The sequence below is a fragment of the Opisthocomus hoazin genome, chromosome 2, assembly GCF_030867145.1.
Source record: "Opisthocomus hoazin isolate bOpiHoa1 chromosome 2, bOpiHoa1.hap1, whole genome shotgun sequence".
Taxonomy (NCBI): Eukaryota; Metazoa; Chordata; class Aves; order Opisthocomiformes; family Opisthocomidae; genus Opisthocomus; species Opisthocomus hoazin.
This window is the reverse complement of record NC_134415.1, coordinates 65,215,027-65,232,037: the sequence shown is the minus strand read 5'-3', so window position 1 is coordinate 65,232,037 and position 17,011 is coordinate 65,215,027. Positions and strand designations below refer to the sequence as shown.

General features: G+C 40.6%; 1 protein-coding gene across 2 annotated transcripts in view; it reads left to right on the top strand.

The window, feature by feature from the left end:
- Window positions 1–17,011, top strand: part of ARFGEF3 (ARFGEF family member 3) — a 95,447-nt gene that overhangs the window by 17,788 nt on the left and 60,648 nt on the right. For both annotated transcript variants that reach the window (XM_075413951.1, XM_075413950.1), the window contains exons 4-5: window positions 1,701–1,832; window positions 16,659–16,727. In XM_075413951.1, coding sequence (XP_075270066.1) covers window positions 1,701–1,832; window positions 16,659–16,727 — 201 coding nt within the window. The remainder of the gene's footprint in view (window positions 1–1,700; window positions 1,833–16,658; window positions 16,728–17,011) is intronic.

Genomic DNA, 17,011 nt, shown 5'->3' with positions numbered 1-17,011 from the left:
ACACTTGATATACTGCTATGTGGGAAGTTATTTAAAGCGTTTTTGTTTAAAGTTCTTTAAAGCCTAGCTGGCAACTCAGCCCTACCCAGCCACTCGCCCACTCCCTCTCAGTGGGGTGAGAGAGAGTCGGAAGGGTAAAAGTGAGAAGACTCATGGGCTAAGACAAAGTTTAATAGGGAAAGCAAAGCAGTGTGTGCGAGCAAAAGAATATAAGGAATTAATTCACCACTACTCAGTGGTAGGCAGGTGTTCAGCTATCTCCAGGAAGGCAGGGCTCTGTCATGTGTAACTGTCACTTTGGAAGACAAATGCCTTAACTCTGAATGTCCCCGTCCACCCCCTTCCTCATTCTTTCCCCAGCTTTTGTTGCTGAGCACAGCATCATATGGCATGGGATATCCCTTTGGTCAGTTTGGGTCAGCTGTCCCGGCTGTTTGCCCTGCCAGCCTCTTGTGCACCCCCAGCCTACTCACTCAGGGGCCAGTGTGAGAAACAGAAGGCCTTGATGCTGTGTAAGCTCTGCTCAGCACTAGCCAAAATGTGGGTGTGTTATCAACACTGCTTTGGTCACAAGTCCAAAACACAGCTATGAGCTCCCATGAAGAAAATTAACTCTATTCCAGCCAAAACCAGTACAAGCATAGAAAATAAGAAGTAGGAATGAACCAGTGAAATGTGCTGCAGAGTTGAAACTGGAAGGAGCATCAGTACAAAAATGGTGCAGAACGTACAGGGTGAAGTGGGCTGCTCAAAGTCTGCACTGTGACAAAGTGTGGTTTTGTTCCTGGGAGCTGAGACACAAGGTAAGTTTTGCTCAGTTGTGGGAAAGAAGATTGGAGCTGGGAAATGACTTTAGTGGGTACATCTGTTGCAGAATGCCTGCCACTAATAGGAGGCACCCATGGAAGCCATTATAGACTAAATGGAAGGGACATTTCTGGTAGAACTCTGAGGAAATAGTGCTGCTGGCCATGTTGGGAGATACTGGCTTGGATACTGGCTTTTTTCAGGCAAAGGAAATTTGATCAGTCTGAAGTTCAGTCAGTCTGTGCTGAATGCACTCCTGTGTATGTCTGTGGTCCTCACTAACAGTCCTCTTCCTCCTGAGGACTTGATCACATCCATGGTTAGTCAGCTTCTGAATGACGTAAAACACATCTTGTCAGTGATCAGAAGTGCTTGTGCGCTGTCGCCTGTCAGTGTGAGTGGGATGATAGCTGACAATGTCTATTGCTGGGCAGGGTGTCTGATAGTACTAGTTTGAGGCCAGGATGCTAGCCTGAGTGAGGTTTTTTGGGTTGTTGTTTCTTGGGTTTGGGGATGTGCAAGGGTTCCACCCTTGCTCTGCTTCCAAAATGTGGAGAGGCTTTGCTGAGGGCATTACTTGGAGTCGTTTATGATCTCTCATGTCAGTTACTGATGTCTGCTTTCTTCTGGACACTGGAGCAGTAGGATGGGGAAGGATGATACCAGAATGGCAGCTGATTCAAAAGATGTTAACTGTCCCCTCATTGTGGCATAGATCTCCCAATTTAGCAGTACGTTCATATTTTATATTACTGGATCAGTTTGAAATTTGTACATAGAAAACCTAGCCACTGTCATACCAAACATGAATAGGTTTAGGTATAGTAGTTTACAGCAGAACTGGGCAGAGCCAGTTTTGTCTCAACCTGTACATTGCCATTTTCTTTCTGCAGAAGCTGCTGTCTGATGAGAGGTTTGTATCCGTGGAAACAGACTCAGATGAGAAACAGTTGCTTAATCAGATGCTGAATGCCGTCAAAGTGACTCCTTCACTCAACGAAGACTTGCAGGTTGAAGTGATGAAGGTTAGTGTTTCACACACGTCAGTGCTTGCAACCAAGGCTGCATAGCTGAATGCTGGGCTTAGCAAGCAAATTAGCTGTTGCCTTGGAAATTTTCACCTTAGGATGGTATTTGATTCCTTCTTTCCTGTTGGCAGATGTCAGTTGTTTTCATTTCTGCTTGGTTTGTGTTTCCCTGGGTTAAATAGGAGATGGTTTATATCAAGAGTCAGTGCACGGGTGGTGCTGTTACTGGGTTGGTTGTATGACTTGCCAGTACTGTCTTAAAAGGGTGACTACCAGTACCTGTATTATTTGTGTGAAGCAAGACGGTGGTGGATAGTTCTCAGGTGTTTGAGTGTGAACTTTGTGTTACAGGGTTTGTTGTGCTATAGCTGATCGTTGGTCGAAACCATTTTGGAGCAAACCTGGTGATCCTTTTTGCATGTTCGCTATACCTAGTACTGATTGATATATTTGGATCTACTACCTGACTGTCCTTTATGTCTAAGTGCATAGATTAGATATTTTATTTCTTTCTTACATGTGACATCCTTGTTCTAATGAATGTGTTATCCACTCTGAAAGTGCTCCATACTAGCTGTACTCTTTGCCACTGAATATGGCTGCCTGGCTGTAACATGCACTCAGTGTCAGAATATGCAGAAGGGTAAGCCTAGCCGCAGAAAAAGGGGAGGAGTATTTGTGTGGACTGTTGGCCATTTTATGGGGGCAGACTTCTGCCCACATATGGGCTTAACTGATGACACCCAGATCTGCATCCCTAACCCAGCATGCCTCTTCCCTGCCTGTTTTGTCTCTGCAGTGAGAAAGGGGAAGAGTTAAGCAGCACTACTGAACCAGCAGGTCTCTCTTGGAATGCAGTAACTTTTTGCAAGCTGCTCTTTTGCCTTCTTGAATGTTGCAGATTCAGAATCTGCATGCGCACTGTTTCTCTGAAAACCATGACATGCATCTGTGACATGTTGCCCCCATACTGAGAAGAATGTGAGTGCTGTATTTTACTACAAGTATGAGTGAATATCTTCTCAAGTTTTCTTGGTATTTGAGAAGACAAGAAATAAAGTCACAACCCAAAATGCCAAACCACATAAAACCCAAGCCAAAACCTAAGATTTTGCTTATGTACACTTTTTTAAACAAAAAAAAAAGAAGTTCAGTTCCAGCTGAAGTGCAAAAGAGAAAGGAGAACATCGTCTTCATTCCACTGAGTGAAATTTTAATGTACAAATGATTATCTGGCTAAAAGCGCAGCAAAATGCATGTGTGTTATAAATCAGGCTACATCTCTATGTCCTGAGCACAAAGCAATACTTCTATTTTGATTTAAATGTTTCAAGAGACCAGAAGGCCAAAACATATTGTAATCAGGGCAGTTAAGACTCAGAGGCATTAAGTCTGAGGATTGCCTAGAAGTCAAATCAAGTAGAGATCTTTTTATATTGTAACCTGAAGGTCACAGATGCCATTGCAATACTTGAAAATATTGTAGCTAACCCAGGTCTGACTGGATGGCTAAAGCTTTCAGGGGTTTTTCAAGCAGCTGGTCTCAGCAATGCATTTATATCCCTGGATCTACTAAAGTGTGTCTGAAAGGCAGCATATGATTGTACATTAGGCTGTGTTATTCCATCCAGAGGGGATTACATACACTCCTGGGTGTGAACAGGTTTGTGTGGAACTGGGTCAGCAGTGATACTGGCCTGGTTCTTTGTGACTTGCTGCACAGTTGCACCAGTCTTGAAGGTATTAAGAATGCAACCATCAAAGATTCTACAAAAGCGTTTAGTCATGCAAAATAGATATGAAAATAGAGGTGCAGGAGTACAGGCTTCACGGTAAGTTGCTGGCATGTAAGCTCCTGACTCAAATGTTTTTCTGTTGATTTTTTTTTTTTAAACCTATCCAAAATATGTCCTGTTGTTCCTAATAAATGTACACCAGAAATTCACACTTCATGTATTATGCAAAACAAATGTTTTGAGTATTTATTTTAATAGCTTGTTGTCATCCACCTGTGTTGCAGATGCGAGTGTGAAGGGATTTGATTAGCTGAGGAGAGCATTCTGTAAAGCTTTTTACATTCAGGTGACTGTGAGTTGGAATTGGCGTTGAAGAACATGAGAGAGTCATAAGTGCAGTTAGTTGTCTTGCTTGATAGCTTTTGGAACCTGTCAAATATTATTGTAAAGGGGCAGCATTAGACAGGAAAGGAGCAGAGTAACTGTGATGGTTGCTGTGAATAAATGGAGAGGAGTGCTAGCTGGACCTCTTCTGGCCCTGAAAAAAACAAGCAGCTGGGGCCACTGTTGTAAAAGTGGAACACCACTCACTTATGGCTAGGTACCAAATTCTCCTTATTTTAAAGGATAAGTATCGTGGTGTGCTCTGCAGGTTCCCAGACTGGAGGATCAGAAAAACAGCATGCTGGCAGTGTTCAGGCTTAAGGGACAGGGCTGGGGACTGTGCTGGAGTGCATCCTGGGCAGCCAGGGAAGACTTACACTGCCCAGATGCAGCTGCCAAGGTGAACTCAAAGCCTTCATCGCTCACCATACCTCTCTCCTCTGTACTAGGTGAGGTACCTCTTGTCCTTTTTTACAAACTTCCATTTAAAATGAAATTTTACTTTTTGTAATAAGCAAATACTAAACTAAACTCCAGGCTACGGACTGCTGCCAGTATCTCTAGTTCTCCTGAATACCAGGTGTGGATCGCATCTTTTTCTTAGATGTTTCGTATAGAGTGATTATGTAGGGAAATTCCCCCCTTGAATTTCCTGAGTCTGAAGTCCTGTTTATGTTTTTGCAGGACACCCTGATTATTGCTAAGCACCGGGTAATTCTTATGTCAACAGCAGTCTTGTGCTGAAAAGAAGGCAGTGGTCTTTTCAGTGAGGAAGGGGAAGGGACTGTGGTTTCTCTGTGACGTGAATGGGCACCTAGAACAAACACAGGTGTACTAACTGCATTTGATTTCCCGCATAGTAAAGCAAGCTTTCTGGGGTGCATAAATTTTGCATTCAGACTTGCAGATTATTTGACTACTGAGCCTAGTATTTCTTTAGAATATCTCAGTGGCTGTGCTGTCTCTGTATTTTCTGTACCTTTGATACATTTTGTGACAGAGATTTATTAGTATTTTCAAACTGGGGATTAAACTCAGGTTGTTTACGTGCTTTAAATCATATTAAAAGGTGTAGAGAAACCAGGTAATCCAGAAAGTGTGACCAGAGGGAGCAGTGTATCTGATGCAAGGCCACTTTAGCACTCACCTTTGCTGTTGCCACAATACTTTGCTATCACACTGAAATGCCCTCTAATATATGTAATATCAGTTTGTGTTTTTACTGTGCTCAGCTGACTGTATTAAGGGAATGGAAAATCACACAATCACACAGTGCCTTGCTGTCAATCTGCTTGTAATACATCAGTAGCTTAACTGCAGTTTTAAGTGGTATATTCTAAATATTTTCACTTGTATATTTTCCCTACGGTGTTTATGTGAGTTTGGAAGGAAGAGATATATTGATCACTAATCAAATTCGGTGTTTTATCAGTGAGGCACCAAAGTGACTCACTGCTCTATACAGTTGCAGATGTATAGAAAAAATAGGAGGGGCAGTAATTCAGCATTTACCTTAGATGAACGCGGTAATGCAATACGGCTGGCCCAGGAGCGGGAAGAATTTTGTTGTGTGACGTGGGGCCATGTTAGAACTGAGTGAAATGCAAGGGTATATATATCTTGCATTGAGAAGTAGGGACATTTTGTTGACCTTAAGCACTAGACTAACGAGCAAATAGTCTGCAGCAGAAAGGGGACATGTTCTGGATTGAAGATGAGTATCATGGGGTTGGGTTTGGTTGTGGAGTGGGGGGGATCCCGATTTCTTTCCTAGTTTGATGGTTTCAATTTCTTGCTTCAGATGTTTTTAAAATGGCTGAAGTACTTCTGCTTCATGCAATTAGACCTTTGCTTGCAGGAACACACAGAACATTCACAAAAACACCATCAGATATGGTCAGATCAGCAGTGGAAAAGGAAACTAATCTGTAGCTGAGCCTCTGGGTTGAGGTCCCTTACAACCTCAACGATTCTGTGATGTTCACTTTCTCTCTTTGATTTTTTTTTTTTTTTTTTTTTGTAATTTTTCATCTGTAACCCTGACCTTGAAATCCAGTTCTTTCAGGAAAGACTTCTGGAACAACTGAAATTCAGCTTTGAACATAACTGTGGCATCGAAGCAGGTGAAACCAAATATGAAGGAAGCGGGTAGGGCGAAAAGAATCCAAACATCAAGGACTTTTTTTTAATCTCTTTTTCACTGATGTTATAGTGACTTTCATTTATAAGTTGACAGCAGTACCTCTCTCTCTCTAACTGTGATATTATTCTCAAATAACAACAAAAAAAACCCCCACTAGTTTAATGAATAATTGCAAATTAGTAGATTAGTCCTCGCCCAGAAATAAGCTCTCCAGATAAACTGGATATACTATAATGTAATGAGTACTGATGGTAAACAAGTATTTTTTAAAAAGAAAGGCATAATTGATCATTTAGATAAAATTTCCCTTTCTCCTGCCTCCATTTGTTTTCTTCAGTCGCAGACAAAGCTGTCATGTAATCCAGTGCATGTCAGTTCAGTCTGTGCCCAGATTTCCCAAGAAATTTACAGCTAGCAGGACAGAAATTTTCAAGCAAGAATGAGAATAATTACCTTTTATGAAGGAAACTCCGTTTTCTGATTTGATGTCTTTTAAAATATTTGGTCTGTATTTCACTTTTCTAAGTAGTGTTATTATGATGTGCTAGATGTATTACAAATATATATTACATTTCTGTGAGTGAAGCTTCCAAGCTTTGCTTCTTACTACCTCTGAGAAGACTTCACACAATATTTGTGGCTACTCTATTTGTGGTGTTTTTTGGAATAGACTTGAAGATTTTCGGAACCAAAAAATCTTTTTCCAAAGTGGCTTGAGAGACAGAACACTCTTCTAATTCCCTTTATTTACCTGTTGTCAATGAGCAACAGCTATTACATTTAGGAAAGGTTAGTTTATTCCCGAAGATTCCAACTTGCGTTTGTTAGTGGATTAGGTGTACTGCTTGCTGATGGGCAAAATTTTTATGGTTTTCTTCTGTAGGCTTTCAGTGAGGAGTCAGACAGAAGTCTTAATCTGTGAATAAGGTTTAATGAATGCTTGCTAAATCTGCTGTGTTAAGCCAATCTTCTCTCTTTGTCTCTTCACTGATCCATTAATACTGCCTTTGGGGACGCTCCAGTAATAATACTAGGCAGCTCTCTCTGTGATTTCCGTTTTCACTTTGGATACACTAAGAACTCAAATCTGAAGTAGAGTTCTGTGGTGAAACTTAGCTTGTGTAAGGACAGGCAGAATGGAGCAAACAGCTCTGCCTCCAAAATGCTGTCTTTGGTTGGGTTTTTGTAATTGTTCTTTCCGAGATTGCTACCATAATGCTTTAAAGACATGAAGTGATTCTTTGAGCACTAAGAGCTCCTAGTCTTTTTTTTTTTTTTTTTTTTTTTTTTTGGTAATAACTAATTTAATTGATAGGGCCCTAGTTATGGTGTCAAATTAGTTAGCTCTTGAGAAGGTCGCTACTGAGTATCTACAAGGAGTAGTTGGGGGACATTTTTTTGTTTATTCTTAGTTTTTGTAACAGTCACAGTTGACCTGTTTTAGGTTCTGCACAATGATGTTGTTACAGGTTCAGGAAGATAGTCCTGATCTAAGACAAATATTGGATTAAGCTGGATTGTGCTTGAGCAACCGAGCAAAACTTACTGTTAACTTTTTTCAGAAAACTTGGCAGGAACTTTGTTGCTATTGAAGGGGAAGCCTAACTTTCTTCTTTTTCCAAGACGTGGAGGGTTTGATGGACGGCTAGTTAATTTTTTTCTTTGGTCCTCTATGACAAAGGGCAAATTATATTTTGTATTTGAAAAGTAGTTCTAATTGGTTTGATTAAAAATGTGGACAGAACACAACTGTAAAATCCCAGCCTCCATGGTTGATTATGTTCTGCACCTTTTTCTTGGATACTGATAAATGAGCTGATTACTATAATAAACTCTCACAAATATATGTAACTTCTCATTGTCTTAATGTTTATGAAGTGTATCTTTCCATATACAGCTTCGTTATGCTTACTAGAATATCAGTTGTTCTGCTTTGTCTTGAACTGTGAAATTAAACGGAGGAGGAAGCTGATCTTGAAACAACTTGGATTTCAGGGTGTATGTAAACTGTGTTATTTCCTGTGGGGAAGGCAAGGCATGTATGATAGTTTTATATAGGAGTAAAAAGAGTGATTTCACTGCCCGTTAGAAATAAGACTTCATTGGTGCAACAGTAAAAATGTAACTGGTAAATGGAGATGGAGAAGAGAGACTGTCATTATCAGGATGAGCATGTCATGCAAAGAAGATTCTTTTCTAAGATCAGTCCTGCCCAGGAATGCTAGCTAGAATTCTTAGTGCTTCCTCCACTTAGCCTTTTCCTAAGTTTAATTGTTGTAATGTAGACCAACTGAAAATCCACACTCTCTTGGGTTTACTTTTCTCTCTCTCTTTTTTTTTTTTTTCTTCTGGTTACTTTTGAAAGTCATTCTGTGCATGTGTTTAGTTAGAAGTAACCAGGTTAATTCCAGTGGATTGAGTGACCTGCCTTGTGTGTTTCAAGATAAGATCATCCTTTCCCAGATTAATTAGGATTATGGTAAATTCCTCGTACTCATAATTAAGATTGTGATTAAAGAACTCCCCTAGTTCTTCGGTGCCTGGCTGTCATAGGAGAAACTGCAGTCTTAGTTAAATACCTGAGCTTTCTCCTTAATGGGTACAAAAGAGTGAGAATGGTGATGGATACTGTAGCGGGGCTGCCTAAACCAGTAAGTAATGAATGCAGTATCTCAAAAATCCAGCATCTTTCCAGGGTCTGTGGCTCTCCCTCAGTACCTTTCTGTACTTGAATTTGTAGCCCTGAACAACCTCTCTGGGTCTGAGCAGCCATGTGGCTTTAAAAATATAAGCAAAGAGTTGGCCCTGTCTCTTAAAAGGTTTCCAGGATAGAGAAATAGGCTTAGTTGCTTGCCTTGAGAAATTTTAATGCAGGAATGTTGGCTTTCTTAATGTTTCTTCAGCTGTGAAGTTATGAAGGTGTTTTCAGGCAGTGAACGTGCTCGTTCTGTCATGTTGGAGCTGTCCCACTCGGTGTAGTGTAAGCAAAATTGTTGGGGTCAGGCATAAAAAGCAGTAATTAGAGGAATGGTCTGCCCTGGGGCTGAGGCAATCATGGGCAGTGTAGGAGGGCAGGATTCCTGTCTTCCTTCTTCTGTGGTCATTCCTCCTGTGATCATGGATGTGTGGATGGATGGCAGAAGCGTTTCTTACTCCAGGTTTACTCAGCGGTGGGTTTCTTTCTGGGTTTCCTGATGCATGACTGGTCTGTGAGGAGAAAAAAATAATAATAATGGCCTGTTATATGCTGTGATCAAATACTGTATTACAGTATACATGCTCAGGAGTAGAGTTAATAGGGCACACATGTTGCTGTTCATGCAGGGTTTTTTGTTACTGTGCGGCTTTGCTTGTGACTGGCATTCTTGTTTGCAACAGTGCAGATTTTGCAGAAATTAAGAAACAAGAAGTGTTGGAATTTTATCATTGGGCTCTTCTGTGCTGTGCAGCATATGCAAGCAGTGAGTCGTTGGGTCATACCTGCAGGTTTTCCAGTGTCAGCGTGGAAAGTAGCACACCCCTAGCTCTGGAAAGTGTAATTTATGACGTCTGGTGTGGAAGTACAAGTTCTTACAGTCTTTCTTTAGTCTTAGATACGTACCAAGAACCTGGAGATTGCTTAACCATTAGAAAGAATTTGAAAGGCATTGTAAGATCACAAAAACAAATATAGAAACCCTTTAAGTTTCATATATTGCCATTTAATCTTTTCCCTACTGCCAAACATTACAGCTTACTGGAGGTGACAGTGCTAAATTCTGCTAGCCAAGCTGGCCACAGAACAGTGGCATGGAAGGGTCACTTGCCATAGCTTTTACATGCAATTATACACATAATCCAGATGTGCCACAGACCGCATGCACCCAGCTTAGACCTTCCCTGCTTATGAGCTTCCCATGGCGAGGGCTGCTACCACCGTAGCTGTTAACACCGTTTGGACCTGGGGGCAGCTGAGGAGAGAGCTTGTCCCAGCAGTCTGTTCTGGCACTGCCAGACAGCTGCTGGGGTCCTCTTCCTTAGAGCTGTAGCTCTTGTGAGAGAGAAAAATATGGTAACTTCAGGTGGCATAGTGGTTGATGTTGCAATCACAAAAATCGGCTTATCTGGCTTTTTTGTATCTCTTTCCTGGATTCAGGTCAGGAGGCAGGGTGAAATTCTCCGGCAGGCCAGACTGCTTATGGGATGTTGCTACTAAAGTTGTCTTTGGGCTACTTTATTGCCAATTAATCTAGTGACTTGAAGCAGTAATCTTAAATTAGCTGTTGTAAAGTACATTGCCACACAGAAGGTTCTCCTGATGCAGTTTCAGTGGAACCTTCCATCTATCTGAGGGTAAGGGAGTTGTCTTCCCTCTCACCTGTCCAAAAAATTCCCTTGGTGTAAAGAGCGAATGTCAACATTTTCCATGCAGGGGATACTGGTTCTTGTTTCCTTGACAGCTCTGGGTTTACTTACACCCATGTGTCGACATCCTTTCTGATCACGTTGGTAATGGATGCATGTAACTCCATTTTTATTTGAGATTTGAGTTCAAATGGAAAGGATTGCAGCTGAGAAGCAGGGGCTTTAATATATTTTTCTTTGCCCAAGTGACACTTAGGGCAATTGGTGTAATTTGCTGAATGGTTGAACAAACTAGTCTGGTGCAGAAAGAAAGGATTCAGCACGTGTCAAGAAAAATAGTAAAATACCAATCATGCATGCATGCAGTTTGCGTTAGTAACTATGAATGAGTGGGCATTAATTTCCTTCATTACCTGGCCTTTCTCCCCTTTTATAACTCCTTCTCTATTATGCTGGGGTTTTTGTTCTCCTTTTTAAAACCAACATAGTTTGTAGCATGAAAAAACTTTAAAAAAAAAAAAATTACTTATGCTTATCAGTATGTAAAATGATTGCCTTAAAAATACTTTTTTATTATTTTTGTATACTTAAGTAGGTCATTATTTTTTAGTTTGTGTTTATTTTAAAGATGCCTCATTTGAAATTTTCATTGTAGAATTTTCTTTCTTTTGGGTTTTACTACTTTCCTAGTTAAGTTTTTTATGTTGATGGTCTTTCTCTTCTCTGCATCTTTGCTTCTTTGCCTCACATAAAATTCTAGCCACTCCTATTTTAAGGGAAGTTCCAAGCGCTTTGAGCAGACCAAATAGCACTTTATTTTGTGACTGATCCACTTGAATCTCTCATTTGAAAATATAATTTTTCTTTAATGAGAAAGGGAGTATTAGGGGTTTAATCAGTTTTTTTTAACTCTTTAAACTTTTTGTTGGTATTTTTCAGTTCTTTGTATCTCCTTTTTCAGTTTTGTTTTGCTTGGATATATATCTTCTAACTTGTGAGGTAATGCAGTATGCCTAAATAGCCTGTAACCAGTGAAGTGGGAAATGCCACCCTAGCAGTGCTAGTCAGCCTTTTTTTTTAATCTTCCCTGCCTTTAAGTGGTAGAATTCTAAAAATAAAAGCCCCTGTCAGAGCCATTAAGAAATCCTGTTAAGTATCTGTTAAGCAATTGCTTTAAGTATTTTCTTTCCCGGCTACAACTGTACTACATAAGCAGAAGTTTCACTTGGTTTCATACCACCATAATGAGAGTTCAGCAGTAGGTCTGTTTCAGTCTAGGTAACTAATGGGCATGGTCCATAGGAGGACACCTCCTGTCCAAACTGTTTTGCAGAAACACTGGTGACTGCTTTAAATGTCAACTTATCCCTGACAAAGGGTCATCCTACCTTGTCTGCTGGCTGGGTTTTTCCTCCTAGGGGGCTAGGATTTGAGAATCATCCAAGCATACATTACATCCAAGTTTACAAGCCTGAAAGTAAAGTAAGTCAGCAACGGCTTCCTTTATGAATGCCACAAAGGGATTAGAGGGGGCTGCCAATTTCAGCACTCTAAGGACTGAAGTGGCTGTGTGCATCCCAACTAGGAGCAATACAAGTGTTCAGAGGATTTTGCCAATGAGACTTTTAGTGCTGGAATAGAAAAAGCATGGATGTTGGACTTGGCACTCAAATGCAGTGAAGTGCTGAAGCATGCTCAGCTGATGACAGATTAGTTGCTTTTAAGTTTTGTACTTTTTCCCTGTTTCTCAGTCTTGGGGGATACTACTTGGTTTTTTACACACCTTATTTGATATGACTCCACCATAAGCTCTTCAATGTGAGAATTGCCTTTTACTACAAACAGGTGCTAAGTGCTTGGGGAACCTGGCTAGCAACATTTAGCAGCCTTACAATCTAAAAATGCTCCCTCTTTCTCTCTCTTTCGGAGACATCTCTTAAAATATGACATGTCATAAAATATGACGTTGTAATGTCAGTTTAATTACATTGCAGTTCAAATCTTGTGCATTTTGTGTCAATTGACTTCATTATGTTATCAGAAGCACCTTTTTGGTTTGTTTGGGGGTTTTTTTCCTACGTATTATGAAAACTGTCCATGCATGAACTCATCTACTACAGTTGGTACCTCGGGACTCCAAGAAGTAGGAATTGTGTTTCTTGTTGCGTGACAGTGAAAGCTTCAACAGTAATTAAAATGAATACTTTCATTACGGATAAGCCATTCATTGAAATGCATTCTCATCCGGGCTTTTGCAAGATGATGCAAGCCAACTAAAACATCCTGGAGGTTGTGTGACTTAGAAACTATCTCTACAGTCATGTAAGTTCCTTCTTTAAAAAAAAAAAAAAAAAAAGTGTGTTTTAGAGTCCATACCAATTAAGATCTCATCACAATAACACACAGTAAAAGCTGATCTTCAGTTTTGTTTTGTACTGACGGTGTTACTAGTAATTGCTTTTTCATTTTGTTTCTGCTTCTCCTACCAGTGGCTGTGAAAACAAAATGTCATTGCACAAGAAAACCTATCTTTCTTTTCTTCTTTAATTTTTTTAAATACAGGGTACTTGAGTTAGTATCATGAGTAGTTAAGCAGCCTATGGGATATACTGTCTGGAGACTCAGTGTTTTAAGTGGATCTGAATGATTATGGTTTTGTTTGGTTTTAATCCCATTTTTTCACACAGTAATCTCAAACAGAAGTCTGCTGTCTTCATTTTGTTCCACATAAATGGGAAGACACGCAAGCTGAGTGCCTGGAGCATCGCCAAGACTGTAAATGAGCCCCGTAGTGGTGCTGATGGAAATCATAGCTGAGAGCAGCCTTGTGCGTTGGTCAGAGACCATGTTTCACATCTCACAAATGATTTGTGAGGGAACACTGTAGTGACTGAAGTAAGCCAAGAATATGCTGGCTGATAGCTTCTTACGCTTCTGTGATTTAATCACATCCAATCATATGCCATTTCTCTAGCTAGTAGGTTCCCAGATCTCATTTTATAGAAAGAATAGCAGTCACAACTTAGCAGTCTTTTTACTGAAATTCCGTATGGCTTCATAGCAAGATTTTGATCATCTCCTCGGTACTGTGCTCAATATCTGACTTTTCTACCAATCATTCACCTGTTACAAGTAGGTTATCGGCACTTGTGACAGAAAAGATTAGACATACAATTGCTAACTTTTCATGGTTCAGCTCTATAAAGGTAGGAAACTTAAAAAGAAAAAAAAAAGGAGGAGAGATTTCAAAGAGCAAGGGCTTATAGGAATGCTTGCACAGGTGTGTACTTCCATGTATTGTAGTATATGGCTTCCAGTTTTTGGTTTATGGAAAGCATTAGGTATTAGCAAACTGTACAAAGCCAAGATGGTACAAGAGAGCAGGAAGTCACATGAAGCAAACAAGCTTTTACAAGGAGGGAAAATCAGGACATGCAAAGCGCTGAATTAAAGATTAGTCTTGGGCCTTGGCTGTCCATCTTGGCTCTTAGCACGATAAGAAGAGATTTGTCGGTGGGAGGTGACAGCTGTCTGTTTCTGGGTTTGTGCGCTGTGCGCTACACCTGTGTTTTACACAGCAGCATATGGAGACTACAAAGCACAGTTTTTCCTTAAATACTGAGTATATTTTTTTAGCTGGCTGCTAAGCTGTCACAACTACTGCAAACATCAGTAAAATTTCGGGGTAGTTAACAGCTGAGAAGGGGAGGCCCAACAGGTGGCTGCAAGGCTGGCCAGTAGTTTAGAATTTACTTAGTGTCAAACAAAATTGTTCACTTCTGAAGTTTTAAATTTTGTGGTTACAGGCTGTGCAGCAGATCGAAATAACAGCCCTTATAACTTATGTGCTTATTAACCAAATGAGATTATTGAGGGTTTTTATAACTGGCTGCTTACTCTTCAACTATTCTGTAGGATTTGCTCTGTGGACAGGAAAAAGGTTATCACTGTTCCTCGTCCCTGGCACTTGTCCATGTGCCAGCAAATGCAGTGGATTGCAGAGAAATTTGCAGAGTTCGTATCAAGAAATACAAAGTACAGCATTCTTAATAATTTGTAATTAGAAACAGATTTCCTTCTCCTGCAAGTTCAAGTGCTCTGTAGTTTGTATCTCTCCTTGTAATACTGAGGTAGGCTGTGTAACACTTTTAAGACAAAAAAAAATCCGTTTTACCAATTTCACAGAAAAGGGAAACTGTGAAGAAGAAACTTGGCTCAGAAGCTTTGCTTGGCTCTAAAGGGAAATGGCAAATATCTAAAAAAGAGATTCTAGTCCAGGACTATTGTACTTCAGAAGAGTGGGATGCCCTTTCTGTTCTCATTACCTCAAGTATCTATCCACATTACTCAGCTTCTGTTTATGAAGGCAAGATAACTTATATATGCCAGTAAATTGCCATTACATAATGATTTTCTTGGAACACTTTTTATAGTAAAGCCATCTTCTGTAAGAATAGGATTGAGCTCCTGACTGGTATTTTATTTACAAAACGAAGAAGCAGCCTTGGTGTAAGGTGTGACATCCTGTAGTGAAATAGTTCTTCTGCTGGGAAAAACACTTGTAAAGGTGCAATGCATTTCAGTGCATAGAAGCTTTTAAGTCTGACTCTCAAAATGCAAAGAAGGTTATTTATGTCCTTCTCCAGAAAAATGGAACACTCATCTGTGGACAGGCTCTTCTGTCTGTACCTGTAAGAGCAAGTAGCTAATGCTCAGAGCTCCTACTGTACAGAGAATTCAAATTCCCAGTTATTAAATGCCTGCTTTCCAGTAATGGATTTTTCCCCCTCCCTGGTGCAAAAGAACTGCATAGAGGAGTATTCTCCCAAGCAGAGATTCAATAGTATGATGGGTGTTCAGTGGTTCCAGCATGCTAAGCTATGCTACATGAGAATTATCTGCTTCTCTTAACCTGCAGATCAGCAGGTTTTTTGTTGTTCTTTATGAAAGCTCCGAGATAGTTCTAGAGATCACCACTACCTAAAGAGAAGATACAGCTTGCTCCTGAGAGGTGATCTAGTTTCCTGCTTCAGATTGTTACATTATGAATTTTGCTGTTCCACCAGAATGTGGAAACTGTGCAACACAATAAAAGGCCAGAAAAATGATATGTAACAGGAACCAAAGGGCAGTAATCTTTCCAAACATGCATCCCTTTGCCTCTTATTTTTTGTTTAACTTGCAAGCTCTGATCAGACACACTGTGGCAAAGTTGATGGTTTTACATTCTAGGCTAAGGAGATTACCCCTGGGTGTTGTGCATTAGTAGCTGCCACGGAATCTACGTGTAAAATAAAAACCTAGTACCACTGAAAAGCATGTAATAAATAAGAGAAATGGTTAACAGCCACTAATGCTAACTTATCTGATGCCCCGAATTTCCTTGTGAAGCAGAGAACAGTAGTTCTTCTCTTAGTGTTCTGTGGAGCAGGAGGGATTGGAAGGGAAGATGGGAACGGAGGGAGGACAACCCCCAACACTAAAGGCGTCGCACCACAGCACCTCTTGCCATGTTGCCCCGCTCACCCACCACACTATCCCTGGTAGATCGCATCACGTTCCCACTCTCCTCCTCTTCAAAGTAAGATATTGGACCAGGGCTTTTAGTTCTTATTCCTCCTGCTGAGTTCAAGACAGGACAATCCTTCCCTCATGGATTGGGGCTTATGAATTGTTTTTTAGCTGCTTGTTATCAAACGACTATAATACACTTACTGGAAATATCCTGGGCTGGGAAATCCTCATGTCAAGAAGTAGTTAATGGCTTTTTTCACATAATGCATATGTATCTGGGTCACCTAAGTAATAACTTGTACTGTATGCATTTTTCCCTTCCTCCTTGGTTGTACTAATAGAAATGAGTGGAAGGATTGATTATAAATCATGCAAAGCTTGTGGTTAAATTATGAATGGATTCTGGCTATGAAGTCCAACGCCAGAGTTGATCAGTGGATTGTCTTTCCTTCCGTGGTCAGGCGTAGGAGACAGTGATAAATAATCCATTGAGCTGTACCTCTGGGGCCAACAGCTGCAGTTTATCAGGAGGAAGCAACTCGATTGTGCTGTCTTCTTTATCGCAGTAACACGGTGCTAAGAACCTTCTGATGTCTGCTCCAAAAATGGAAGGAGCTGTGGCTAAAAGCACATGGGTGGGCAAGGGAGGCAACAACAGGTGAAACTTAATTTTTTCCCTTCCTTCCTCTCTTCTGGTTCAAGGTCTTGCTCTGTATAACATACACCTCCACATTTGAGCTGAATGGGAGTTCAGTGTTGAAGATTGCTGAGGTAAGTGCCTCTGCTGTACCATTGCTTGTGTCACTTAATGTTTCCCCCGCTACCTAGAGTGTGTCTTCCATACATACCCTGAAACTGAACTAGTCCAAATCACAATTACCATCTTAAAGGACTGGTATTACCTGATGTCTAGCATGAAGAAATGGTTGCAAGTTGGGCAGGGTTGATGGGCTTGCATGGGAAGGCACTTTTGGAAACTGACTGACAATTGTATGTTACAGCATTGCACACTTACTACTCCTGGTACCTTCCTTTGCCTTTTGCATTAGAAAAAT